The sequence below is a fragment of the Nymphaea colorata genome, chromosome 7 (genome assembly GCF_008831285.2).
Source record: "Nymphaea colorata isolate Beijing-Zhang1983 chromosome 7, ASM883128v2, whole genome shotgun sequence".
Taxonomy (NCBI): Eukaryota; Viridiplantae; Streptophyta; class Magnoliopsida; order Nymphaeales; family Nymphaeaceae; genus Nymphaea; species Nymphaea colorata.
In genome coordinates, this window is record NC_045144.1 from 7,496,929 (window position 1) to 7,524,866 (window position 27,938).

The 27,938-nt window shown below is 39.0% G+C and overlaps 3 protein-coding genes across 3 annotated transcripts; all 3 read left to right on the top strand.

Moving 5' to 3' along the window:
* The first annotated feature begins 5,495 nt into the window (after positions 1-5,495).
* LOC116256991 (pentatricopeptide repeat-containing protein At4g16835, mitochondrial-like) lies at positions 5,496-8,378 on the top strand. The gene has a single exon (XM_031633560.2). The coding sequence runs from the start codon at positions 5,554-5,556 to the stop codon at positions 7,606-7,608; it is 2,055 nt and encodes a 684-aa protein (XP_031489420.1). The 5' UTR covers positions 5,496-5,553; the 3' UTR covers positions 7,609-8,378.
* Positions 8,379-17,602: 9,224 nt separating this feature from the next.
* Positions 17,603-21,737, top strand: LOC116257808 (TPD1 protein homolog 1-like). The gene is made up of 4 exons (XM_031634798.1): positions 17,603-17,755; positions 19,294-19,490; positions 20,241-20,321; positions 20,987-21,737. The coding sequence occupies exons 2-4, from the start codon at positions 19,370-19,372 to the stop codon at positions 21,328-21,330; spliced, it is 546 nt and encodes a 181-aa protein (XP_031490658.1). The 5' UTR covers positions 17,603-17,755; positions 19,294-19,369; the 3' UTR covers positions 21,331-21,737.
* A 1,530-nt stretch (positions 21,738-23,267) lies between these two features.
* On the top strand, positions 23,268-27,807 carry LOC116257781 (acyl carrier protein 3, mitochondrial). Its single transcript, XM_031634766.2, has 3 exons — positions 23,268-23,405; positions 25,980-26,184; positions 27,405-27,807. The coding sequence occupies exons 2-3, from the start codon at positions 25,987-25,989 to the stop codon at positions 27,594-27,596; spliced, it is 390 nt and encodes a 129-aa protein (XP_031490626.1). The 5' UTR covers positions 23,268-23,405; positions 25,980-25,986; the 3' UTR covers positions 27,597-27,807.
* The last annotated feature ends 131 nt before the right edge of the window (positions 27,808-27,938 follow it).

The window sequence follows — 27,938 nt, forward strand, 5'->3', positions numbered from 1 at the left end:
TAGCTTTTATAGCCCGGACTTCAAACGGGATTTCAAAATGGTTTTGACCGGGCGGGCCGGCTTCAAAAATGGGTCCGTGGGTTCGGTCTCCCTCTGATCGGACGGCCCGAGTCGCTCCTCCACTGCACTTCTCCGATCGAACGGCAGAGAAAGCCAGTAAGTGTCAAGCGCGTGGGATTTCAAATTTCGAGCCTCTGGCGTTGGGGGCTGATCGTGGTGGGAGCCACGTTGGCTACCAAGTCGTTTGGATCGGATACGTGTCTAACTGGGTCCGATATTGATTTCTTGCTGGGGACGAAGAAAGACCGAGCAAATAAAGCAACGATGCTCGTGTTGCGTGACAGTGGATCTTGGAGCCAAATCTGATAAAGACCCGGTGAAAAGGCGGCGTTGGTGAGTCGAATCGGCGGCAAACCTATTAGATTTATGGGCGACTCGAGAATGTCATGTATCGGCGTTTAATTTTTTTTTTTCTAATATTCAAAGATCTTTTACTTGTAATTGGTTTTTATATTTTCCATTAATTTTAAAATATTGCTTTTTATGTTCTTCGTCAAATTCACGAGCTAAGTAATTTTTTTATTTTTTACATAACTAACAAACAGTTGTAAGAACCACACTTTAATTTCAGTTAAGGTAGGCGCCAGGCCAAGCCACCGGTGAGGGCCCCTGAAAAACACAGCCCAGGCTTGAGCTCGAGTCCGATTTTGCCTTTAAATTTATTTTTTATTATTAATAATATATTTTATTATTAAAATATATTTTTTTATTAAACTCGGGCCATGCCGAGCCCCAACTCGGATATAAGATTCGGATATAAGATTAAATGAAGTATTTTTGTTACAAAAGATATAACAGGCAAAATATTTTTTACTTTTAGAACTTCAAGCTTACGATAAACTCATGAACAACTAAATCTCAGGCCTTTTATATCCACGGGCGGAGGGAGAGGGGGGCCCGCCTACGTGTGGCCCCACCCCAGCTAAAAGAAAAAATAAAATTTACATTAAAAATTTTAAAATTTTTTAGTTACGTAATATATTTTTTAGATTCTGATTTAGTTTGTTTCTACATAAATAAGTTCGTTGGACTGTTGGGTCCACCCTTGAAAAAAACCTGGCTCCGCCCCTGTCTATATCTATTGTTATTAGCAATCAATGAATTACAAATGAGACTTTATAGAAATCCTTATGTTTGATGACTTCATCAAAAAATCAATGTGGTGCTTTATTCATGAATGAAAAATTAGAGCTCGTTGTTGCCTGAAATGCAAGGTTCATGTTGCCATAAGAGAAGATGATAACAAGAGGAATTTGATCATTTTCAATTTTTTTAGTCATGTGGTAGAAAGAGTTTTTGTTTGTCTCCGTTTGTTATCATCAAACTGCATGCCTTTTGTAGAAAGCAAAACAAAAATGTTCATAATATTCCAAACTGATGCATCAAATTGGTTCATCATGTTGTTGCAATTGCAAGAGCCTACATATTCTGTTGTCATAAACTTAGGTCACCATTTTGTTTTTCTCTTCTATTGTCGTACTCTACATTTAATTCTGATTTAAGAGTTTCAAAACTAAATATTTTATTTTCCAAAACTCTCATTTATAAAAACGAGACTTTGAATGGGTGACATGTCCATTTCGACATTGAATTCAAATTTTGTCAAATGAACATGATTGCAGCATGAATGCCATTTTCTATGTTTATATTCAAAATCCAATTGGTTTAGGCTTAAACTCAGTTCACTTGGTATAGCATTTTATTTGAAGCTTAATATTATATTAAATATTATTGGAAATTTTCAAGGGTTTATAAAAAAGGAAAATTAAATGACATACTATTTTGCTTCATAGCATTTTTGAGTTTAGAACCAAAACTACTAAAGGGTTGGTGTGATCCACCAAACTAGGAGTCCTAACCCGAAGTAAGAATAATTATAGTTGTTACATTTGGTATATCTATATGGTGAGTTATATGTCAATTTTCGCCTTATGGATACAAGAATCAACAACTATTAGCAACATCATTAATGTTTACCAAATAAAATTGCCATGTCATGCATTGATTGAATTCCAACTATTTGACATTAACTTCCCCCAACCACATTGCTACCTCAATAAGATTTAAACACATCAAAGAGCCAACCACATTTAGTGGACCATGGATTGGTCATGACATGCAATATAAGAGCAAATATATGATTTAAGGAAGGAAGATCACTCATTTACCATGAGAATGAGCTTATCTTACACAATAATTTATTTGGAGAAATAGGCCATGAATATCTAATCTGAAATTTGCAGATCCTCTCTAAGATTCAACCCTTCTCTATTGTATTCACAAGGACTTAGGTCGTCCTTTTGCAACTTAAAACTCAACTCAAATGCCCAAATTTAACTAGAACAAAGAAAGCTAGAAATCTTTACATGAATCGTGGGACAAAATAACTTATCTGATCATAATTTGTTCATCAATCCACATCTAATTTTTTTGTTGAATTTTAAAGGCAAATTGTGTGCAACACAATCAATCATGTGGTATGACTTGTGTTCGTTGCTTTAAAATGTTGAAGCCATCACTTGTAAGTCCATTTTGAAAATTTAAAAAAAAAATCAAGCAAATAATATGTAATGCACGTTAAAAGATTTTTCATGCTAATGAATATATTGATTGTCTTAAATTGTTGTCTTCATCGTTTGTGTTATTGTGCTATCTCATATAAAATTTTGTCCTAATAGTGGAAGACTTTAGAATAAACAAATTGTTACACGATATTGAAATGTTAATTAAAGGACTCATTACTTTCCATCTTGTTGTATTATAAATTTTGCATAGTGCTTCAGCTATGAAATTCCTACTGTATAAAATATAGCTTTTGAACATGGGTTGATGCTGCTTGTATGGCAGAGACTCAAGTTTGTGACAGTTTTTTTATTGTTGAAGTTTGAACAAATAATGTAGTCCTATTATCAACAAGTTAAGAAATATTGTATTCATTCACTATGTTTATTCTAAAATCAAACGAATAAGAAACATAGGTTCCAATCTTAGTTTTTTGTTTTCAACATTTAGTAGAATCTAGAATAAATAGATTAATCAAGGGCATTGGATCATCAATTACATCTAAATACTTCCAAACATGAAAGCATTATTACACATTAATTTAATATCAGTGACACATAAAGCTCATGTATTTTCACTAGGATAACATGCCACAGCCACGTCTTTCAACCATAATCTATACATTTTCTCCTCAATCTTGGCAACTCCTGCACAATTGTTCTCATCTATTATTCACATCACCAAGTATCACAAGAGGTCGAATGATATGAAATTTTCTAAAGCGAGCCAATAATTTAGTTGGCAAATAACCATGTTAGATTCACTTAAATCAATTTTGTTAAAACTCAATAAGCGTGCATGTGGAGAAACAATGTCATGCAAAATACAAAAAAAAAAACTGTCATTACATTCAATCATTTAGTAATCAAGAGTTGGAGTCATGTTCTTGATTTATTTTTGTCAATTTATTTTTTCGAGCTAAACCATCTTTGGTGCCACAAAAGTTTCATTTGCATGGCAATGCATATTTTAAGTTCTAATTTATTTGTTTTGTACTCAAGATGTACAATCCTGCCAACAAATTTTAGTAGATTCTTATAAATAACAAACGAATCAAAAGGTTTTACCTTGAACGCAATTGAATTTAAACTGCAAATTTTCACTCTTCATGAAATTGGCCACTAGTTGATTTAATATACACATTTTCTTGTTGACATTTAGTTGTGCAGCCATTGCATCAAATTTTTTGGGTTGTTCCATAAATCACTATAAGTGGACAGTACCTTGTCTAGGTTTGCATCATGATCACTCAAGCTAGGTTTGCATCATGATCACTCAAGCTGCAAGAGCAGGTCAAGTAAACTTTGTATTAAAACTCTTATTATCACACATTTTATTTTAGTTATAACCTATCTTCCGAACAATGGCTGCTTGGGGGTTTGGCCCCCATCCTTTTATTGCAACAAAATGAGGTAACATGTATAGACAAAAAATGGGTCCACATAGGACCTCAACTCAGTGTAACGCTATCTTTGAAGGGATCTCACATGGTATTACCATGAGAATTCCATTTTGTATACAAATCATTATCCGAAATAATCATCAAAAGATTAGAACCTTTAGCTGGAGGCAATCCCTTATAGATTGTAACAGCTCAACCACAGGTTGCCCACTATGTCTGACCTGCAACCTATGTGACTGAAAAGATGCTACTTCCAATCACCATCATTGGCAAGAAGGTAGATATGCCCCAGGTTGTCCGCAATGTTCGCTAGGTGCCTGAAGCATTCGTTAAGAATCTCCATCTCCGGCCACCCAGAATTGACCTCAAACCAGCACGCAACACCAAACCAAAACCGACCTATGGCGTATCTGATGATGCCCACCACTCCTTTTCTGCCCCTCTTGTACTAGGAGGTGATGCTGATTTCCACTCACTTATCCTCAAAGCTAACTCCATCACTCCAGAGGATCCTCGAGCGAAGCCAATTACAAATTTTTGTTATCTGCGGTTCATTCTACTGAGAATTCCACCAATACTCGCTTGAGTGTGACCAAAACTAGTTTATTAATTTGCCAGTTGGGATCTACCCTTTATGCTTAAATTGATTCCTAGTATTTTCAGCATTTGTCAAGCGACTTGTCTTTGAAACCTTTTATGCTAGCAACTAAGTCCTTGCATAAGGTTTGAAGGACCTACACCATGGAGTAGCCCTCCCGAATTTACCATAAATAAAAGACCAAAGAGACTGAGCTCCCTTGCAGTCGAAGAAGAGGTGTTTGACGTCTTCAGTCACCTCATTGCAAACATAGTACCGAGACGCAAGAGAACATCCCTGCTGTTCCACTAACGCATCCGTAGGAAGGCGCCCTGAGACACCTAAGTAAATAGTCCAATAGGCCTTTGGAAGCTGTCTCCTTTGCCAAAGTAGCTTAGAATCCTTATTCAGATGGCCTTTCTTAGTTCATCAAGTTCACAAAACTATTATCTACTTGCAAGACTATTGCCAAGCATAATAATCGAGAAATACCAAGCTTTCTAAACCCAATTTGCAGGAGTTGACTAGATCTAGATCTTGAAATGTTGAGGTCGCACTCATATATACATATTTCCCGAATACATCAAAAGATAATTGAAGTATCTGCTACCATAAAAAGAGAAAATGTTCATTTACGAAACAAGTTTACTATCTTTTTATATATACCAGAAACATTTGCGTGGATGCTGTTGTTGAACATTTCTTCTTTCAATAATTAATGCATTTCTCATGAACACATTGTCATAACAATATATGAACAGGATTCACATTTATTATTCAAGTTGTTGACAATATCTTATTGATGTGTATAATATTTTCTTAAAAATATCTGTCCCAATATTTAATGAGTTAAAAACAAGCAAGAAAGAAATCTTGAAGAAAATATGTTTTAAAACGCTGTTGGGAAAGAGGGAAGGAGGGAGAGAGGGAGAGGGTGTAATGGAGGGCTGTTATGTTGATGAAAAGCAGGCTCGCTTTCCTCACAATCGGTGATGCCTCCACTTGCTATTCTCCTTTCAACCTCCCTTCCTTCTTCTCTCTCTTCCTTCATCCACTGCACCGTCACCGACACCACCGCTGCCGCTACCACCACCACCCTGCTCTACGCCAAAACCCCGGAAAGAATGAAAGCTTCATTGCTCGTATTTTTTCATCACCCACAGGAGATTCCGACCCCATTTCACCTGCCCACATGGTTCCCACCTGTAATGTGGCACCTTCGACCCTTTCTTCCAACCGGGCGATCGCAGGGCACGTGAGAAGCGGAAACGTGGACACGGCAAAGAAAGTGTTCGACGAAATGCCTGAGAGGACCATCGTGACTTGGAACTCGATGCTTGCAGGTTATGCTAAACCCGGAAGTTTGGCAGCTGCACGCGAGTTTTTTGATCGAATCCCCCATCCGGATGTCGTCTCCTGGAACACCATGATGTCTTGCTACATTCAGAACGGCGAGTTGGAAGCAGCATTTGAGGTCTTCAACCGCATGGCCGTCAAAGACACGACTTCTTGGAACACCATGATCTCAGGTTTGTCCCGAAGCCGTAGGATGGAGGACGCAGTCCGTTTATTTCAAGTGATGCCGACAAAAAACGTAGTTTCATGGAATGCCATGCTCACTGGTTACGTCCAGTGTGGTGACATGGAGAAGGCATCGAGTTTATTCAATCAGATTCCCGCAAAAAACGTGGTTTCTTGGACTGCCATGATCAGCGGGTACATGCAGCAGGGGAAAGTTGAAGACGCAATCCAATTGTTTGCTAAAATGCGTGCCCCAAATTTGGTTACCTGGAACGCCATGATGGCTGGATACGTGCAGAATGCTCGGGCTGAGGATGCGCTGAGGCTGTTCCGCTCGATGCTTGAGCGAAGAATCTGGCCAAACCAATCAAGTTTCAGTAGTGTTCTGGCTGGTTGTGGCATTCTAGCTGCACTGGGGACGGGCAGGCAGGTTCATCAATATGTTTGCAAGACTAAATTTTGCTCTGATACCACCACCGGTACATCCTTGTTGAGCATGTACTGCAAATGTGGTGAGTTGGAGGAAGCACGCAAAATGTTCGAGGAAATGCCTACGAGGGATATGGTCACATGGAACGCCATTGTTGCAGGGTATGCTCAGCATGGATTTGGTAGGGCCGCACTTTGTCTCTATGAGGAGATGAAAAGGAATGGGGTCCAAGCAGATGGTATCACTTTCATTGCGCTGTTGTCCGCCTGCAATCACGCAGGGCTTGTGGACCTTGGCCGTTCATATTTCAAGGCCATGTTACATGATCATGCCATTGAACCAAAGCCTGACCATTATACTGTCATGGTGGATCTGCTCGGCCGTGCAGGCCTTTTAAAGGAGGCCGTGGATTTGATTGATACAATACCTTTCCAACCACATTCTGCTATTTTTGCAACTTTGCTCGGCGCTTGCAGGACACACAGGAACATGGAATTCGCCAAGTATGCGGCAGAAAAGTTGCTTGAGTTAGACCCTGAAAATGCTGCGGCGTATGTGCAGCTCGCCAATGTGTACGCAACAATGGGTTTGTGGGATGATGTCTCCCGAATTCGACGGTTGATGAGATCAAATGCAGTAGTAAAGAACCCAGGATGCAGCTGGATTGAAGTAAAAAATCAGGTCCACGAGTTCAGATCGAGTGACAGGTTGCACCTGGAGTTGACATTGATTCACAAGAAGCTAGACGAATTGCAGAGGGCAATGAAGTTGGCTGGTTATGTACCTGATCTCAGCTGGGCATTGCACGACGTGAAAGACGAGCAGAAGGAGGTCATTCTCTCCTACCACAGTGAGAAGCTGGCAATTGCCTTTGGACTCCTCAAGACACCTGCTAGCACAAAGATTAAGGTGTTTAAGAACCTTAGAGTCTGTGGGGATTGCCATACCGCAACCAAGTTCATCTCTGCCATTGAGGGCAGAGAAATAATTGTAAGAGATGCGGTTCGGTTTCATCATTTCAAGAATGGTAGTTGCTCATGTGGAGATTACTGGTGAACTGTGCACGTATGCGTCTCAAGAGTGCCACAAGGACACAAATCCATGAAACTGTTATATCAGCTCATTTCTCCTTTCGGAATTAATTATCAGCCACTGAAGTCCTACGCGAGTTGCTTTGATTGAGCAATCCTTCTAAAGGCAAAGTATTCGGGGAGTCAAACAGCTTGAGTGAGAGCAAGATCTTTTCTGAAAAGATCTTTTACGTTTCAATGTCATGAGAAAACTGCACTTGGGTCAAGAGACTTTGTCGCTCTCCTGGCAGCATAAACCGCAAGGAATTGGACTAGCGACCGACCTTATACAAGCTGCTGCCAACCCCTCGGACTCCTCCTGTTGAAAATGTTTTGCTGCTTGATTTAGTGCAAACTTGTTTCTGGGTGTCAATCTGTGTCCTTCAAACATGTTGAAGTATTTGGATGGCTTCAGCTGTATCGAGATAGATCTCCTTTTGAGGGCGAGGGGGCTCCCAGAAAGTGATTCACTCCATTCATTCATCTCTGTCGGGTGAGTAGTAAGAACCCACAGTTCAGAAAAGAAGTTTGAAGGCCCCCCATTCTTCTGCCCCAGGGTCATGGGCTGCCCATTGAAACTTAAGTAGGGTACGGTACATCTGTCAGCTGGCGATCTCATTGTTTACAGTCAAGGAAGTAGCACTCATGGAAATCACAGTGATGATGTATTTTCTACCAACCGTTTGCCCGACCAGCTTTGCTATGTCTCTTGGAGCCCCATTCATGCAACTCTTAATGCAGCTTTTCCATTTTCAATTGGTTGTGTTCATCATATCAAAACCATACATTCTTTTATTCAAATGGAGAGAATGGACAGCCTCATGTTCAACCAAATGTGTAGATAGATCATTGAAATAGGAGAGGATGAAGAGGGTGCGAGCTTAAGGGAGGGGGCATAGATAAAGGAGGAGGATAATCTCTTTCTCTTCTCTCATAGTGTTTCTCACTGCCCAGGCCTATCATATATCCTATTTCACCATTCACCTAATAATCCAAGGGACAAGCGATCTCCTTCTCTAGGCTTCTCTTCATCTATATTCACCTCCCATTTCACCATTAAATTAAATAAGACGCAGTTGTGATGCAAACCATCAATTCTCTCAACCATTATTCACTTAAACTCAAGGCACAACATACCCCTTTCTAGGAAAGACCAGTTTATTCTATCATAAGCTTTTACCATGTCCACTTTTTGGCACATGGCACCGTTTTCATTACTATCTAAAATCTGAACTAATTCAATGCGCCAATATCACGTTGTTATAAAGATTTTTCCTGGAATAAATGCAGCATGCTCCTGTTCTACACCTTTCGACAAACAACCCTTCATGTGATTTGCTCTGCATCAACCTTCGTTATGGATATTCCTTGAGTTGTAGAAATTCAATGACATAACACGAATCTGTGCAGGAAAATATAAAGTGGACAAAATCATGGCTAATCTTGCTAAGGCCTACAAGAAGCTGAAGGATTAGTTATCTAAGGATCCTTGCCTCCATTATCAAAAGATATGAATGATTATTAAGAGAAGTAATTGCAATGCTTGAAAAAATAAGAAATATGGACAAAAAATTAAAATATCTCTTATGGGTGAGCGGTTTCTTACGGCCCGGTAAAAAGCCGATCCCACCTAATCCTTGCCTCCGTAGGGTGAAAGACCTTTTTTTGTGTGCCTCAGAGTACCACTCCAGTCATTTTTCAACTTACATTTCAAAAAGTTGATGTTTTGAGATTTAAAATGAAGACTGACTGCCTACCAGCTCATGTCCTGTTGCGCCAACCCGCCAACCCCCTCAAGGACAAAAATTAAAAACCACCTCGAGTTGCAAAGTACTAATAACCAAGAAGGAATTAGTTTTGTAACTATAAAATAGCATACCATGACATTGAAGGCATAAGAAACCCAACCATTACGTACAATTTCAACTCGTCTTTTTAGGCACATATTAATTTGCAAAATAATTTGCACACACCTCAATTTGTATAATGCAGCAGGTCATGGCCATGGATGTCGAACCCAATCTGAGCCAAACACCTGTCACCGGTAGGGCTGCACAACGAGCCGAGCCAACTCGGGCTCGACTCGAACTCGCCTCGAAAAAACTCGGCTCGATCTCAACTCATCTATAAACGAGTCGAGTTCGAGCATATAAAGATACTCAAAACAATAAACGAGTCGAATTCGAGTTTCAGGAATTCGACTCATTTATACTTGACTCAACTCGCAAACTAGTACTCTATATAATATTACCAAAACCAATTCACCGAATCACCGATCTTAATTTTTAGGGTAAAAACAAATTTTCACAAGTTACACAAGTTAAACGAGTTACATGAGTTAACACTTACAAGAGTTAAACAAGTTAATACTTTCACGAGTTAATGTTAAACGAGTTAATGCCTAAACGAGTTAAGTGAATTAAACGAGTCGAGTTCGAACTCGATTTTGTGTTGTCGACTTGAGCTAGAGCTTGCCACAATGAGCTCGACTCCGAGCTCAAGCTGGCCAAGCTCCGGCTTGACTCGACTCGACTCTTGTCCAGCCCTAGTGGCCAGTTGCGGTGGTCACGGTGGCGGCAATGGGCGACAGCAGCACATGCAAGTTCCAGTCATGCTGACGCAGTTGGGCAGCGCAGTGTCTAAAAGGCAATGGAGATATGTCATGCATCTTTTGGTTGTAGGATAGATCACCACAAGAAAGGAAACCAAATTGCTTTATGAGTCCGCTAAGTTTGAGGCCTAGAATTGTTGGAGCCACAATCATTGGAAAGGGGACATTCGGCGCCGTAGATCAAGCATTATAAGGCAGCATATTGTATGATCATCAATTTTCTTTTGCTTTCTCACAATCACTTTTTAGAAAAGAACGAATTATTCAAAGAAAAAGATGAAATTATTAAAAGGAAACAAAACAAAAGGTAATATGTAGCCTTTTAACAATGCGCTAAGCAAGATCGACCCAAACTGCTCTTCAATCTTCCCTGTGTGCATGTGTGTGTGTTCGAGGTGGGGAAGGTGAAATCCTTTTATTATTGGGATTTTCGTCCAATCATAGCTATCTGATGCATTATATCAGGTGGGCATGATTAAACACACGACCCGATGACATGGTTCAATCCACATGACACACACACACTATGCTATGCCACCGGGGTCTTGGATTGTGTCGGGACTTAAGTTGGATCTAACATGCACATCAATTAGAGTGTCGTGATCCCAACTTTTATGAAACAAGAGAGTAGTACCTATGAAAATTGGACCAACAATGCTCCTGCTGCTCGACTAGCTGTGCTATGCCCGTTGACTGATAATTATACAAGTAACAAAGTACTTACTAATAATTATATACGTGATTTATTGACTTTTTAAGATTTGACACCTAAATGGACCCTTATTTCGAATAGATCGATTTGCAAAAAATAATATTATCAATGGAATCAGTCTTGAATCGTGAAAAAGATAATTTTCTTCGTAGCTAAATTCAAGCTTTGTACCATTAGGAAAAAAAAAAGCATGCAAGACTGAGAAAATGAATAATATATGGCGAATGGCATGAAAATGTCTACGACGCAGATTTGTGTGAAGTTGCGTTAAGTACTTTATCGTGTAATTATCATATTTCAGTAATCATAACTAAGTTTTTAACCTATGCATGCACAGTGACAAAACTAATCACGATTATTGAAATACGATATTTAAGTAAATCAATGTGAACATAGTCAAATATGAGTATTTGCAGCTATCACAAATTCAACTTGTATGATTTAGTGGTTTATAAATAGGTACGCGTAATATTATTTTTCAAAAAGTTTAATACTACTTATCTGTTTTAGTTGTCAATTCGCCTTTAAATTGGGGTTCTTTAAAACCAATCTAACATGATCAATAATAGCGATTTAATATATATATATATATATATATTAAAGATTGTGAGGGATCTTCAAGAGTTTATAAAGTGAGTTATCGGGTAGATGGTTGTTCTGGTTCTTACCATTTTTGGGGTTGAAAGAGATGGGTTGGGATCCATCGAACAAGGGGCTCGAGCTTAAAAGTCGGTCAAGTTGTTGCCGTCCATATAAATATGAATGATCGAAAAAAAACAAGTAAAAAAATGTGTTGACTAATACTAGATAGCAAAAACACCCCTCACATTTTTTTCTTAATCGTCCATCACGATGGATTAGATAACTAAATTATTCTAAAAATTTAGAGTCACCATTTAATATATATATATATATATATATATATATATATATATATATATATATAACTGAATAATGATTCTAATTTTTTAGCGTCACCTAACCATCTAATATGTATTGTTCAATTTAAGATAATGGAATATATATATATATATATATATATATATATATATATATATATATATATGTCATTGAAATGTATAAACTAATATTAAATGACGAAAATACTCATTATTCTTTTCTCTTTATTTTTCTATTCACCATCTATCATCTTAAAATGAACAATACACATTAGATGGTTGGGTGACTCTAAAAAGTTAGAATCACTATTCAGTTATATATAATGACGAAAATACTTATTATTCTTTTCTCTTTATTTTTCTATTCACCATCCATCTTCTTAAATTGAACAATATAGATTAGATGGTTGGGTGACTCTAAAATATATATATATATATATATATATATATATATATATATATATATATATATATATATATATATATATATAGAGAGAGAGAGAGAGAAAGAGAGAGAGAGAGAAAGAGAGAGAGGTAGGTGGCATTTAACTAATTCACTTAACAATTTAATTGTATAAATGAATGAGAAATATTTGGTGATTAGGAATCAAAATATGCAAAAGTAATGTGTAGGTTCCATTTCACAAGAATGGCAAGACATTGATTTTAAAAATCATTTTCTAAAATTTGATACACACCTCGTGTTTCGTGATGGCATTTAACTAATTCCCTTAAACAATTTAATTAAATAAATGAATGAGAAATATTTGGTGATTAGGAATCAGAATATGCAAAAGTAATATGTAGGTTCCATTTTACAAGAATGGCAAGACATTGATTTTAAAATCATTTTCTAAAATTTGATATACACCTCGTGTTTCGTGATGGCATTTAACTAATTTCCTTAACAATTTAATTGCATAAATGAATGAGAAATATTTGGTGATTAGGAATAAAAATATGCAAAAATAATACGTAGGTCCCATTTTACATGAAAGGCTTGATTTTAAAATCATTTTCTAAAATTTGATCTACACCTCGTGTTTGGTGATTTCTTTTTTGCAGTCAAAGTTTAATATATAAGAGATTTTTATGCTGCCGTGTATCAGATGTAATCGACTAACTAAAACCTAAAAACATATAACCAAAAAACAGTAAGAGCATGAATAACGGTACATAATGCAACGACCATTCATGGTGTTTTTAATAAGGATTCATTGCGCTTTCTGTGACAGGTTTTTAATATTTTTATCATCTTACAATATTTGGTATATGAGATCAAATAATATTTTATATATATATATATATATATATGTATGATTGTATGTATTATGTAAAATTGAAATGTTACGTTATAAACCATGTAATATTATCGGTGCAGTTATTTCAGCAGCAATGACTTGATAATTGAGAAACATTCATAAGGCTCTTCACTTTAATCTGCCCCACATTCAAAACCTTTTTCACCTTAAAGTGACTTGGTGCTTTCCTTATATGTATATATAACAATCCCAAACGATTGGAATTGTCGAAGGCCATTGGCAGCACCAATCTCTGGAGTACTCAATCTCTCTCTTGAAAGCCAAAAATGGAGGCACCAATACTCATGCAGAAGAGGAAGAAGCTCGAGTGCTCCCTCACAGGGATCTGCGGAGGGCAGCTATTGAGCAGAATAGCTCTGTTCTTGGTCCTAATCACAGTTCTCCCCTTCATCCTTGCCTGCCAATATCGGTTTCCTTTACTTCGTCATCTCTGCCAACCTTTGCTTGTTTCTCTCCCAGCTCTCCTTGGGAGGAATTTCATGTTCTTGCTGTGTAATCTGATCTTGGTCGTCCTGTCTGGGGACAAGAACTATCAATCCCTCTTCATGTTTAGGAGTTTTGCACCTAGAAAGGACATCTATGATGAGTACATGACCAGGAAGAGTGAGATCACTGCGACCAAGATGAGAAATTCAGAGGAGGATCGTGATTCCCATGTTGCGAAGATGAGTTATTTGGAAATGAATGAAGAAGAAGAAGAAGAAGAAGATATCCATGAAGGAGAAGAGGAACAAAAGCAAGCTGCAGAGGAAATGAACAGAATGTTTGCTGAATTCATTGCCAGAATGCGAGAGAAGATGAGAAACGAAGAGCTGTTGAGTGGCAGAGAGTGAAGAGACCATGTGGAAAATATTTGGTTCTCTTCGTTCAGACTGAAGAGTTTCACTGTAAACTGCAGGATCATTTCACCATTTTTCCGTTTTTGTTTCCTCTCTTTCGTCTTTTTCCTCATAGTTCTCCAAATGTTTGGGAAGATGAGATGCTTATGTTCTTCAGAGGAAATACACAGCTGTTGGTTTATTTAATTAGTGTAATGTTTAACTCATGTTATTGTGAAACCAGTTTTGACAATATTATGTAGAATAGTAGTATGCAAGTCTAGTCCGAGTATATAAATAAGTCGAATTCCTGAATCTCGAACTCGACTCGTTTGTCATTTTGAGTATCTTCATAAGCTCAAACTCGGCTCGTTTATAAGCAAGTTGAGTGTTTTCGAGCGTTTATAAGCAAGTTGAGTGTTTTCGAGCGAGTTTGGGTCGAGCCTGAGTTGGCTCGGCTAGTTGTGCAACCCTAGCAATGGCATAAGCACGTTTGATCTGGTGCGGTGCGTGCAATTGTCCACACCAGCCTACATAAATTGATACGTTTACTTATTAATACTGCATTAACTTTATCTATATATGGGCACACCTTGAAACTTCAAATTTAAACTATTTCGTACCTTGAAAATCAAGCTTTTTAATGAGTTTAAAAACTTTTTTTTTGTTTGTGTGATACATTTAAAACCTGGTTTTTTAGTCATCTACGGAGGGCCAGGTTTGTCACCGTTTTATAAAATCATGTTTTGTTAAAATTGGGTTTTAGTAATACCCAGTTTTGATGACACCCAAACACTCTCAAAACCTAATTTTTGTGGTGAAACCTGATTTTGCCTTCAAAACCTGGTTTTTAATTATCATCCAAACGCTTCCTTTATTTTTAAGAGATAAGTATTTAGAAAACTGGGTTTTTAAGACTGTCATTCGTTTGCCCCATTAATGTAAGCTTACTTCCTTCATACTTTGGATAATTTTATCTCATTTTTCGGATCTCACTTTTAAGTGCGAGACGGGGCAGCAGGAACAACCAATCTTAAACAGAACGTCTTAGACAAAGTTGTGCTCCCACACACGGTCATGGACGGGACTCGTACTTCCATGACAAAATTTAGAGGAAAAATTTATCCGAGATTCGCAAACAAGCTCTTGGAACACAAAACCTACTAGTCCGGACAGTCAAACTGGAAACTCGAGATCTGGAACTTAGTTTCAGAGAATTTGTAAATTTGAAGGAGAAGGATGAAGCAGCAAATTCATACTTCTGGGAAATTTAAATGCCTCGTCTAACTGTGCTCTAGACCTTCTCATGGGCTTAAGTTTAATTAGTGGAATTGTTATGATTATTTTTTGGGTGCACCAAGATCTGATTGAGATTCTATGAACTTTTTAACTAAAAAATGAGTTTAATAGTTTGTGGGGGCATAACTAAAACAAAGAGACTCGAGACATATAAGCAACATGTCTTATGTTTGACTCATGGGCGACTATGCCGGTGTCGGAGATGGGTGAGTTTTACATACAAGTTGAAGCATACAAGATTGGCTAGGGCACTGACTTGAGAGTCCTAGAGTCCTGTTCGGAGCAAGCCTACAACTGCTACAACACCTACAATGAGCTTACATGGCGGGTACTCGTCCTGAGTCATGCTTGGGCCCGAAAAGGTTCGATAATATTTTTTAATATATATTTTATTATTTTTAAATATAATTATAATATTTTATTATGATTAATTATAATATATATTTTTAAATTTAATTGGGTCGAGCCTGAGTTTTAAGTATGGGGCCCAGATCGAGCCCACCTAACCCGGTCCGACCAGTCGCATGCCTCCCTCTACTGCAAAAAATGTTATGACATGACTTGATTTGAGCATAAGAACATTTTTTCTAAAATAATAACGAAACAATATTTTCCTAATTACCAGATTACCCATGTTCAGGGCGACGACCCACCTACTCTGGACCTCCCAAGCGGACGCATCTCAACCGTACGATCTCAGGCGCCCGAAACGAAAGGCCTTGATTTGAGCGTACACATGTAGGGAGGGGCACTGCCGCAGGTTACGCGGCGCCGGCGATTTTGGTCCCTTCTTTCTCCTCTTTTTTTAATTAATAATTAAATAGCCGTAAAAAAGGAGAATAACGGAGGGGACAAGCGAAAACACGCGCATTTAATCGGAACAGCAAATTCAGACTAAAAAAGCAGAAAAAGAGAAAATCGGCGGCGGCGAATTAAAGCCAGAAATTAAAAAAATTATCCACCGTTCATCTCCCTTCAATTTCTCTTTCTTGCCCTTCCTTATTAATGAGGGCATGATGATAAGGGCTGTGACCGTACGGTTTCCTTGTCTTCATAATTGACAATTTTGAGCCGTCCGGATAAATACAAGGACCCGAATATCACCGCCTGATCTGGATCATGGTTCCAGCAGAAAAGTCCGTATCAGTGTTGCTCCGAATCCAAAAGACAAGTCCAGTTAATTCGTATCTGGACCATCCATTTTAGTTCGGATCAGGCACTGCCACGGGGTCCAAAACAGTTTTAGATATGGATTTGGATTAGATTCACATGGACGTGAAAATGGTGGATTTTGGACCATATCTTCTAATTGCCCAAGAATGTTTGTAAATTGCCCAAGAATCTTATAGAAGTTGTTGATTTAAGATTCAAAATTTCATAATCATAATTTCTCCTGTCAAATTTTCAAGTTTCAGTTTTTTTTTTTAATTTAAAAAACAAACCTCATCTTTTGTTCAATAACTACAATTTCTTAAAAATTGAGCATTTTTTTACTCTAAAATTTCATGATTACGGGTATATCAAAGGCCCTTAAAAAAATAAAAAAATATTTTAATAAAAGTATATTAAAACTTAGAACCTCAACTAAAAATTTCTATCTTGAGATGGATAGAGATTTTAAGTCCGACGCTATCAAACGTCTCGAAGTGAAAGGTATTCTCACAACGGATTGAAACTGAAAGGAGGTAATTAAAGAAATAGTGGAGGTTTATTTGGGAGAGATGTTAAATTTTTGGAGAGAGAGGGAGAGCGAGAAGGGAAGGGAATGTTTTTGGCAACAATGCCGCAGGTGCTGCATCTACTGCCCCTCGCCACGCCCTAAAAATTTGTTTCGATAAAATGCCAAACGCGTCCCTCCACTTTCTCGCCAGCGACATCCGGATCCCATCTATAAAATGCCCGATCCAGATTTTGTAGTCTCGATTCCAAGTTTCTAACTTCACACCAAGTTACGAACTAACTAGATTGGTGTTTCTGATAATGGATCAGAGAAGCACTGAGGAAGACCCGATCCGATTCGTTCGAACGGTGGACACACTGGGCAAGCGCCACTGCCGCTCTTACAAAAAAAAAGGGACAAATCCGTCATTTTGCACAACGTAAAGCACAAACCGGTCATGTTTGAAATTGACTAACGGGGCGAAGGGGATATCTCCTGACATGCGAGCCGAACGTGCGCACGTCACGTGACAGGCAGCAGACGTTTTCGAACCCCCGACCTCCCTCTCAGCTAACCCTGATCTTAACCATGGTTAAGTTCCCGCTCCTTTCTGCCTTTCACTTTTAACCTCTCGATCTTCCGCTCTCTCGGACTCTCACTGTCTTCTTCACCCATACGCCTCTCCTCCTCCATCTCCGTCCAGTCGCTGGAATCCGGCGAGGTGTCAGAGGCCGGGAGGCGCTTTGAGTTCGACCCGTCGTCAGCTCCTCCGTAACGCCGCCGTTCCTGGGAGATCTCTGGCTGGATTTCTGGTAAACTTTCTTTCCTGCAGCGACTTTGTTACTCACTCGTCCGGATCCTCGCGGGACCTCGTTTCCCGTTTGGACCTGTCTATGCCGGCGATGAAGAGCGACGATTTTTGTCGTTTGGATGAGCTGCGCCTGGTTCTCTTTTCGGGCGAAATTCTGGATCCAGGTGCAGCGAGCCTGTCGGTCGAATTGACGGAACGAGTTCCCGAATGCTCGGGCGAGCATCTGTTTCGCGAGGGCGCGGATGTTAGAGATGCTCGTCGGACATAGTTGTCGCTGGCCGGAACACTGTTCCGCGGCTGGATGAGGCGCTCCGTGCGACGCGACTGCGGTTCTCGGACGCCCGTCCGGAACCGGCATGTTGCACCGTGGAAGGAGCATCGTCTCCTTCCGCAAAGTGCGTTGGGAAACGATCGTCTATTCTATGATCGTTGTGCCTGTTTCGTCGGAAAAATTTCTCTTCCTCTCGTGCATACTTTGGTCCTAGAACAGTATGAACTCTCGCAGATCGATTGCGCTTCCAGCCTGTATCATGTCATTTTATATATGAAGGATTTGCTGTTGCATATACAAGAAGATATTTATCTATTCAGTTGCCTGTTAGTCTGACTACATTGGAAAATCTCTCTCTATTCCGAAATTTGGAGGCAGGAACCTATTTCTGCGATCCGATCAATGAGTTTTAGGTGTCTGGTGGTGAATTAAGTCACATCATTTGGAATTCTCTAGCTGTTGGTGTGCGTCAATAAGACTCAGAAAACCTTTATGTCTACGTGTTGCTTTTCCGCTTTATGCGCCTCTTGGTTCCTGCTGTTTCTTGCTTTGTTTTCTCTGGGGTGTTTTATACGTGCTTTTAGTTTTTACGAGATGAATTTCTTTTCCTTGGTCGGTTAAAGTCTCTGTTCTTCACTGGTTTGAGAACTTTGAATTGGGTTTTCTTGAGCTCATTTTTATGTTATTATGTTTTTCTATTAAAAAGATATCAGATCGGTTCCCAGAGATTAAGCGAGAAAGTGGAGCGTCGTCAGAAACTGCTTTTGAGCTCTCGCTGCACGTTGCCCTTCGTTTTGCTTTCCACCTTGATTTGGTCAGGATTGTCCAACTTCGCGCTCGGCTTCGAGGGATGATTTTGCGATATGTGAAATCGCCAAGGACAGAATGGTCGTTGCAATTGCGACATGGCACGTTCACTGAGTCCTCCTTCCGCCGGTGCTTCGACCTAAGAACGGAAGGATGAGACATGAGCGTACCATTGTGATGCGACGTAGTGGATTTTGGGGGGAACATTCTTTTTCCATATGACCAATATACCCTTCTTTTCTTCCCTTTCTCGTATTCCTTGTTCGGCCATCGCTGACCTATATATGGTGATCTGGCGCTTTTGTTCTTCCTCGCATAACAATTTTTGGGTGGTGTAATAAATGCTGGTCGTCTTGTGTTGCATGAAGAAGATTTTCTGAGAACTTGCTTTCCTCATGAACCGTCCCCGCCGCCTCTGAGAATTTGGTTTCGCTTTTTGTCGCTGTTTTCATTGTTTTTAGGTGGTAGACAGAGAGAAAGGAAAAGCTGCGCGTGGTGTGGCCGCCACAGGAACTCTGGAAAGGAGGGATTTGAAGGATGGTTGAAAGAGGGCAACTGCCGTCGTTCTCGGGGAGAGGAGGCTGCCGTCGCACGATTTCCAGCTCTATCGCTGCTGCGGCTGCTTTAATGATCAGTTCTTTCCTCTGCGCATTTAATGGTATTTGTCCCTGATCGACTCTCTCCTTCACTCTTTTTCTCTCTAAATTGTATTTGAAAATGGTATCCATCAATCTGAATGTTCCCGATTTAATGCTTCCATATAGATACTTCGTCTGACTTTTTTAGGCATGCAGTTGACCACTCTTCAATTGGTCACTGCCTTCTAGCCTTCAAGGTGAAGTGGGTTTAGGATAACCACTTTATATATATGCAAGAACACGCGCTAAAGTCTATACTGGTTGATGTGTTGTAGTCTTGAGCGTCTTCTTGCCTCAAATTCGTTGACATTTGTCAGATATATCTCGTTGGCTATCTCTCCTTGAAACGAGCTAACTGCGTTCGGGGGATATGTGATTTGAATTGTGTCCATCCGGTTTGTGTGAAGATCCTCTGATCCTTTATCTTCACACCATCTAGATCTTTTCATACTAGCATGTTATTCAAGTAAGGATCGATTCATCTTAGTTTATTTACTTGAGATTCGTGCCAAATCCTTCAAATTTGATCTCTATGTTTTTTCTTTGATTTGGGGATTGACCATTCCTATTTATTTGAAAGTGGTGCACGGTTTTGAATGGAATGAATGAGAATTTGGCATAATGGGATTCATCTCCCCTCGAACAGCTTCTCCCTTGCAACTAAAAGTTACTAAACCAGTAGAATCAAATCATTTCTCTTCCAGAATAGTTCTGTGTGGGTGACTTTTTCGTCTGGCCACTGAATACGCAGTTTCTTGTCTTGTGTGCAGGCGTCGAATGCAAGGGGGAAGGAGTCCCATTCGGTTCCAGCGCCAGAAATTTCTCCGTCAACCGCAGATTCTTGGCATTAGGTGAGAATCTCTGGGGGCGTTTCGTGGACAGCTTAGTTGCCTCCAAGATACCATTTCAGGAGCATGTGGATGACATTAATATTCGGTCTTGCCAAAACCCAGTTTTGATAAATCCTGGTTTGGCATGAAAAATTTGCTTCCCTCCGTTTTTTTAGGAAAAACTGATCTTTGGCACATCCCCAACTTTTTGGTTTTTACCGATTCAAGTTTTTTGAATCCAAATGCTTCCTAAGATTTTCTAGGGAAGCAAGTTAGGGATTATTTCTTTTGACGCACTCTAGACCTTGAAACATCCGTCCTTGTGTTCATGAGCTCAGATTCTGATTCCAGGCACAGACTCGGTCTACACCTGGATCTGCCGGTCCTAGTTAAGCTTCTAACATTCGGAGTAAGAGTGTCAAACCAACTAAGGTCGTCGCCACCTGGTTCTAGTCCCGAAGGGAGTTGATCTGGGTCTCTTACCTGAGGTCTCAACTAGAATGTAACTACTTGGTTCCGAAACCAACCACAGGCCAGCGTTCTCCGTCGCCATTGATAAGAACAGCAATGTTTTAAATCACCATTTTCGTACATTCTAGTTGAGACCTCACGTTTGTTAGGTTACTGATCCTTCTCTGCCGTTTTTTCATTTTATTTATCGTCTTTCCTTTTGTTGCGAAACGCAGGTGATGCGGAGGACTCGAAGCCTCAGACCATCGACGAGCTGTGTTCGAAGTCGGCCATCGTGTTGTACCAAGGGGATGGAGCGCCGCTGCCCAACGGGATCCCGACGTATACGGTCGAGATCCTGAACACGTGCCCCAGCGGCTGTCACATCTCGAGCATCCACGTTGCCTGCGGCTGGTTCAGCACCGCGCGGCTGATCAACCCGGCCATCTTCCGGCGCGTCGGCTACAACAACTGCCTAGTCAACAATGGCCGGGTTCTGCTCCCTGGCCGCAGCGTTACCTTTCAGTACGCCAACACTTTCCGGTATCCCATGTCCGTATCTTCTGTCGCCTGCGCCTGATCATCTTCTCCTCCCTCCATCGGAAGCCCGCCGCCGTTCTTACTCTGCGGTCTCCTTCGACCATCCTGGCCCTTTTGACTTCTTACAGATCCACGGCAAGGACGTGATGTTGCGTTCTTGCATCGCAATGAAGCTGTGACGACCATGCTCTTCCTTTCTACGTCGTAACGGCATTTTTGTCCCTTAACGAAGTCGGGGGTCTATGTGGTTTGCCTTTTCCTTGTTTTACGTGCCGATGACCAGGAGTTGTTCGGGTTGGATGTCAGGAAAGTAAGTGTGAGTAAATTATTGAGAGGAAAAGGTTGGTTTTGTTGGTAGATCGATACAAGCTTATGGGGTGACGAGAAAGTATATATAGAATTAATACAAATGAGCATTTCTGGTTGAGACTGGGGAATGAAATCTTTTGGCAATTAATACAAATGAGAATTGTTTTGCTGTTGATAGTTTATATATATATATATATATATATATATATATATATATATATATAATGCCGTGGTCTCCTTTTGTTTCTTTTTGGATCTTCCTTTTCACAATAATTTTAAGATCGGCAAGTTTAAATGGAAAAAACAGGTTGAAAAATCTAGACTCCTTTGGAACTGCTTACCACTTGATACTTTAAAGAACTGTTCCTTAAAGATTAGTACCATTTATCATGTTTTATAGCCATTCTTGGGTGCCAGCTAAAGTTGGCAATGGAGGGTTGGAATCCTCAAAAAGATGTTGAAGCGAATTAGTTTTGGGATTGATTGATCTTGATTAGTATCAAGTTATTTTCAATAAGGTCCAATTCCGAACACATGTTTGTTAAAGGAGTAGATCGTAATATCTTCCATTTGAAAATGACATGTCTAAAATTATGAGAAAATAATAACGGTCATATGATCCCTTTTTTTTTTTTCAGATGCGAACCAAAGTTGGCCTTGAAGCAGGTGATTAAGTTTCAATTATACTATTCATTAATGGTTTACTGTTTCTAAAGGTATGGCGAGCCGGATTTGGGCAAAGTTTCTGGTTCATGTTGTCAATAGTTAGGTTTAAGTGGTTTGGTCATTCCAACTAGGCAGAAATTTGAGGCGATATAACTGTGGTCTGAAGATTTGACTTGATTTGATTTGCATCGATTGAGTTTTCAAGCAGGGGATCCGGAAATGATGCAAGTATTCCATGCCCTTCTGAATTGCGGTAAAAAATGTCTGAGATAAAGCGTCTCAGTAGCATTTCATCATTTTCTTTTCCTCTCCCCCTCCTGGTGTGTAGTCAGTTTTTAAAAAGATTCTGATACCAAACAAAGAAAACAAAGCAGGCTATATGTTATGAAATAAGAAGGGAGGGAGTCTTATGCTTCCTTCCTTTTACACACACACACACACACACACACATATATATATATATATATATATATATATATAAACAAATAAATAAATAAATAAATAAATAAACAAACAAACAAATATATATATATATATATATATATATATATATATATATATATATATATATATATAAGATTTGAACACAATTTTGAATAAAGAAGTCAATTCTGCTAGAAATTGTCACATGCATAAGATTCTACACCAGAACTGTGCCTATTATTTGCCCAATCAAGTTTCTTATAAAGATCAATCACCATGAATTTGCTAATTCAAATCCAATTGGTGGCAAAAAGGTCTATTTGATTTTAAGAGAGCAATGTATCATTTCTTATACTATTATTTTAAATATTGTACATTCTTTTTTATTTTTTAAAAATTATTTTGTATATATTTGTATTAGTATTTATTTTTTTTAAAACAATTTTTTATGAATTTTGCCAATTCGCCCGACTCAACGGAACTGCTGAATCGCCGGTTCAGTCCAAATTGGCAGCTTGATCGTTTCGATTTTAAAACTTGACAAGGCCGACTGAAGCAATAAACCGGTTCGGGTCAAATGTCGAATTAAAACCCACCCTGTTGACGTCTCTCAGATTTTTAGGGGCACTATCTCAACAGCGGAGACGCAGCTAAGACGGTCGCGGAGCTTCGGGTGAGTCAACCAGCAGCCAGAATCCGGCCATCACTCCGTCCGGCGTGAGTTCTTTGTTTCTCTCTCTCCCTCTCTCCTCCTTTGTCACTTCTACTGGTTTTTTATTTCTTTTTTTTTCTTTCGGCAATGGCCTCTTTGCTGGTTGTGTCTCTTGTCATCAGAAAAAGGCCGAGTTACAGTTTTAATCTATTTCACTTTCTATGGATGCTTTCTTCTCTTTTGCTGAATCGTATTCTAGTGTCTAATTGGATCTCTTACTTCCAATTTTATCTTAGAGACCACAGCCCTAGCTGTAAATGTCTGTTGCTTATCCAGAAGATTTCTGTTATTGAGCGTATGTGTAATCCTTGTTGTTTTGATGATACATTACAAGCGTGTTTTTGAGTCGGTCAAGTGTAGACAGTGTTGATTATCCTGTAATTGTCTTTGCCTAGTACATTCTTGATTCTTCTTCCAGTGGTAAAGGTTTTGATAATGCTACTTTGGTATTGTTAAGTCCTACATTGTTTTTTGCCTTTGGTTTGTGTTGGCAGGGCTTCTATGAAGTTGGGACTTGGTAGCCTCAGCCTAATGGTTCTCTGTGTTGATAACTTGATTCCCTCATAGTTATGTATGCCTACTGATTGTTGGCTGTTGCGCTGTCCTGATTTATGTCAAGCTTTTCCTGTGGTGGCCCGATTTAGAAGCTTTTTTCCCCGTTGGGTTGCGTTGAGCCGGTTAGGATTTGTTTGGTTGTTGTTAGGTTTTTGATTTCCTCCATCCTCAACCTTTTTGTTTCGAAAATTTTTGAGTCTGAATACTGCAAATCTTATTTTATGTTTGCTGGTATTCCAGATTCTATCTTAGACATTGGTTACTTAGACATGGTTTGTGTTTCCTTTTACCTTGTTCTCCTGTCCGGAATCATCATGGTTGTAGAAGTATTTGTAAAACATGCATATGCTTATCGATTACTTGCAGATGAATATATCCTGTTTGATTCATTATGATATTAATTGGATTCTGATATTCTCTAGATTGTCTCAAAGACAGAATAAGAGTGCACCGGATTATAGGTGTTGTGAACAGAGCGAGACATTTTAGTTTAGGTATGAGGTATTGAATTCCTGCCAGGATGGGTTTATATGCACCGTAAATAGATAAATAAATGTTAGATGGATAAATTAAGAAAAATCATTGTGTATGTGATGCAGATGTAAAAAATTAATAAATCTAATCTTTATTTGGTGTTGCATAATCAAATTTAGATTTGGGGTGGCTTGTATGGGATAACATAATTGATCTTCCTGGTCTAGTTCAGACTTCAGAGTAAACGGTTTTAGACACATTCAGATTTTGGATTGATTGTTGGTTTTAGGCTGAAATCTAAAACTGTATGTTACTGCAATTTTGATGATTATTTAAACAAAGTTGGTTCTTGAATTACTGGGGAAAAGCTTCTATTCTCTATGACAAAAAGGTGCAATGTAGGTTGAGTTTCGAGTCTGACTTCTTGTTGAGCATCAGCATAGTTCCTCCATTCCTTCATGTAGAATATCCCAATCGAACTCTATGGCAAGGTCTGTGAACCCCTGTTTTCAACCAGTTTTCGCAAGCCACTCTGTGGCCGGTTTATTGTTTTCCCTTGAAGGCACTGCATGTTACATGCTTTGACTACAGATTCTGATTCAGTGGCATTTTCAATGTATAAGTATAACTGATCAAGATTAACCAACAACAAACATCGTAAGTGGTTTTTCTGAAAGAACACCAGTTTATTTTGTAGAACTGGAATTACCATGGAGAGTCAAATATTCGGATCAGACCTTGCTATGGATTTTCATGGTTTGCCAATGAAACTAACTCCAGTTCCATCATACTGGTGCCTTTGTTACTTGTGAATGGGGTCATAGCCCTAGAGTTGGTCTGACTAACTGAACAAGATCAGCTAGTCATGATATTATCCGATTGTGCTTAACCTGTGGGCAGAAAAGGAATCAATTTGATTTTTTTTTTTGCTTATATTTTGGATATAGAACTCTTCATTCCTTTCTCTGATATATTTTTCCATCTCCCTCTCTCTCTCTTCCATGTTTTTATCTTGGCACTGGTTGAGGTTTGTCTTTTACTCCATTCTTTCTCGGACATTTATGCAAATGTAACAGAATGCCGGATTTCAATTTTGAAAATTTTGATGTGTTGTTTTTATTTTTCCTTTAATTTTTTAAGGTAATAAAAGTTTTGACCTTAATGCCTTGTTTTCATTTCCTTGATGTTAGGCTATCTAGAAATTTTAACCAAACAATTTCTCCCTCGTTATGTAGGACCTATCACCTTGACAAAGCGGAAACTGTTGGCAGCATCAATTTGATCAACATTTTTTGCCTTTTCCCATATGCTGTATAGTATTAGTGTATACTCATGTGGACCATAGCAATTCTTTCACCCATAACAATAAGTGTTTTCTCATTTGATCCAAATCATTGGCATCATCCTAGATTTTTTTTTTTCAGTGACGTCAGTTCAATGTCATATTATTTATGATGTGATTTCTAGTTTTTGTTGTTCACCCGCTTTAAGTACCCGATTTTGTCAATTTGCTTTGCTGATGTAATCTGGTGGTGTTTTTTTGGTTTCAGATTGAAAATGCATCATGTTCAGGCATCGATTTTAAAGTATGTGAGGCTTAGGAATTGGTCTCATGCTCAGTGTCTTATCAAGAACAGCGGGCCATTGATTACATCAGTGAGACATATGTGTGGGCCAACAATCCCACTGTCAGACAATCTCATGTCTCGTGTACTTGGTCTGGTCAAGAAGTTCGACAAGATTGATGCAGCGAAGGTAGATTCCATGTCTTGAACCATCTAACAATAAATACTTATTTTTCATGATCATGTTAACTTGCACTATTTCATGCTTTCAATGCTCATAGAGTTTCTGGATAGTGAAATGCAAGAGGGCTGTTCAAAGCACTCTGAAAGCAATGTTGAACCAAAGTACTTAAATTGTATCATGAACCCTAGAATGCTAAAAGAGTATCTTTCATGATTCTAGATAATCTGATTCATTTCACGTGTAGTTTACTATCATATATTAAACTGTAATTTATATTTTGATTTTGAAATGTGCTCTCAAATTAATTTTCCTACTTGAGGATATAGATGATTTTGATTGAAAATATCTTGCCCTGATTGTGCGACTGCTTGTTGTGTTTCATAAATTATTTCAGTTTGCTGCTTGTCCATGACAACAATAATAATGTTAGGCATGTGACGGGCTATGTAGCACGGACACTTTCCGGTGGGTGTCACACTGCCTGCATTTGGGTGTTGGGGCTGCCTCAACTCACCAATTTGACCATGTCAAGTGCACTCAACTATATGTATGCACATGGACTCCAGCTTGGTGCTGTTAAATGAGTGATAGATTCTTTAGTAGAATTTCAAACCTTTGTTTTGATATTGATATTAAATGATGCCACACACACACACACACACACACACACATTATATATATATATATGGAGAGAGAAAGCTGCATACCTGCACCTGGGTTTTCCAAAGCTGCTGCATTTCTCTCTCCACATCCACATCCATATAGAGCTGGTTAAAGGCAAGATTGTTTTTTGTCATATCACATAAGTTATCTGGGCAATTTGACCCATGGAGTTATCTGATGCTTTTTGAACTTGTGAACTGCAAATCCTGAGGTTTGGCTTTATTGGCTGCATTATGAAATGGTTACTTTTTTCCAACTTTGGGAGGATCTGAACTTTTTGGCCGGATTTCTGATTGCAGTCCTTGATGTTGCTCCTGCTAGTATAGTCATCCTTTAAAGCAAGTTGCAGAACTTACTGAAAATATTTAATGACTTCATGTCCCCAGGTTGGTTTACGTTTGCTACTTTGAACTAGAAATTTGTTGACTATGATGTTCGTGTTCGTAGTCATAGACTTTCTTGACCTCATTATGTTGGTTTAAGTACGTGGTTCTGGTGTTATTCTTGGGAAATGCCTGGTCTTCGTTGTTTATGCAGCTTTCAATTGGTTTTCCTCTTTATAGGTGACAGAGACTGCTGATTTTCAGAAGGATCTGTGCCTGGATAGTCTGGATAGAGTGGATCTGGTCATGGCATTTGAAGCTGAGTTCAACATCGAAATACCAGATGAGAAAGCAGACAAGCTCACCTGCTGTGCAGATGTTGCCAAATATATACTTAGTGAGAGTAACTATAAGATCCCAGAAGAATCGTGACTGGCATTTGTGAGTTCCCTTGTTTGATAAACTCTATGAATCTGTATTACAGTCTCACACAAAACACACACCAAAACAACATTTGTTTAGAGTCAACACCAATCTCGGGTTGTTGAACTTGAAGCCATGGAAGGCCTGGAAGAGGAAAGGGTGGTTAGACATGTTTGTAAGGAGGGTGTTCATCAAAATGTGCAATTTTCATTTGTTGATTGCTTCTGCTTTGTGAGAGTTCCATTTTAAGACCACTAGCTTTTGAGGTGACTGGGACAGTAATTCTTCTGTACCATAGCATGTACCATCCGCAATGGTTATCATCTCCAGCTAGTTAGGTCAGTTAATTGA

Coding starts and splice junctions, on each gene's coding strand:
- LOC116256991 (XM_031633560.2), top strand. CDS start 5,554: ATGTTGATGAAAAGCAGGCTCGCTTTCCTCACAATCGGTGATGCCTCC.
- LOC116257808 (XM_031634798.1), top strand. CDS start 19,370: ATGGTTGAAAGAGGGCAACTGCCGTCGTTCTCGGGGAGAGGAGGCTGC. Junction 19,491..20,240: donor TTTCCTCTGCGCATTTAATG/GTATTTGTCCCT, acceptor TCTTGTGTGCAG/GCGTCGAATGCAAGGGGGAA. Junction 20,322..20,986: donor CCGCAGATTCTTGGCATTAG/GTGAGAATCTCT, acceptor TGCGAAACGCAG/GTGATGCGGAGGACTCGAAG.
- LOC116257781 (XM_031634766.2), top strand. CDS start 25,987: ATGCATCATGTTCAGGCATCGATTTTAAAGTATGTGAGGCTTAGGAAT. Junction 26,185..27,404: donor ACAAGATTGATGCAGCGAAG/GTAGATTCCATG, acceptor TCCTCTTTATAG/GTGACAGAGACTGCTGATTT.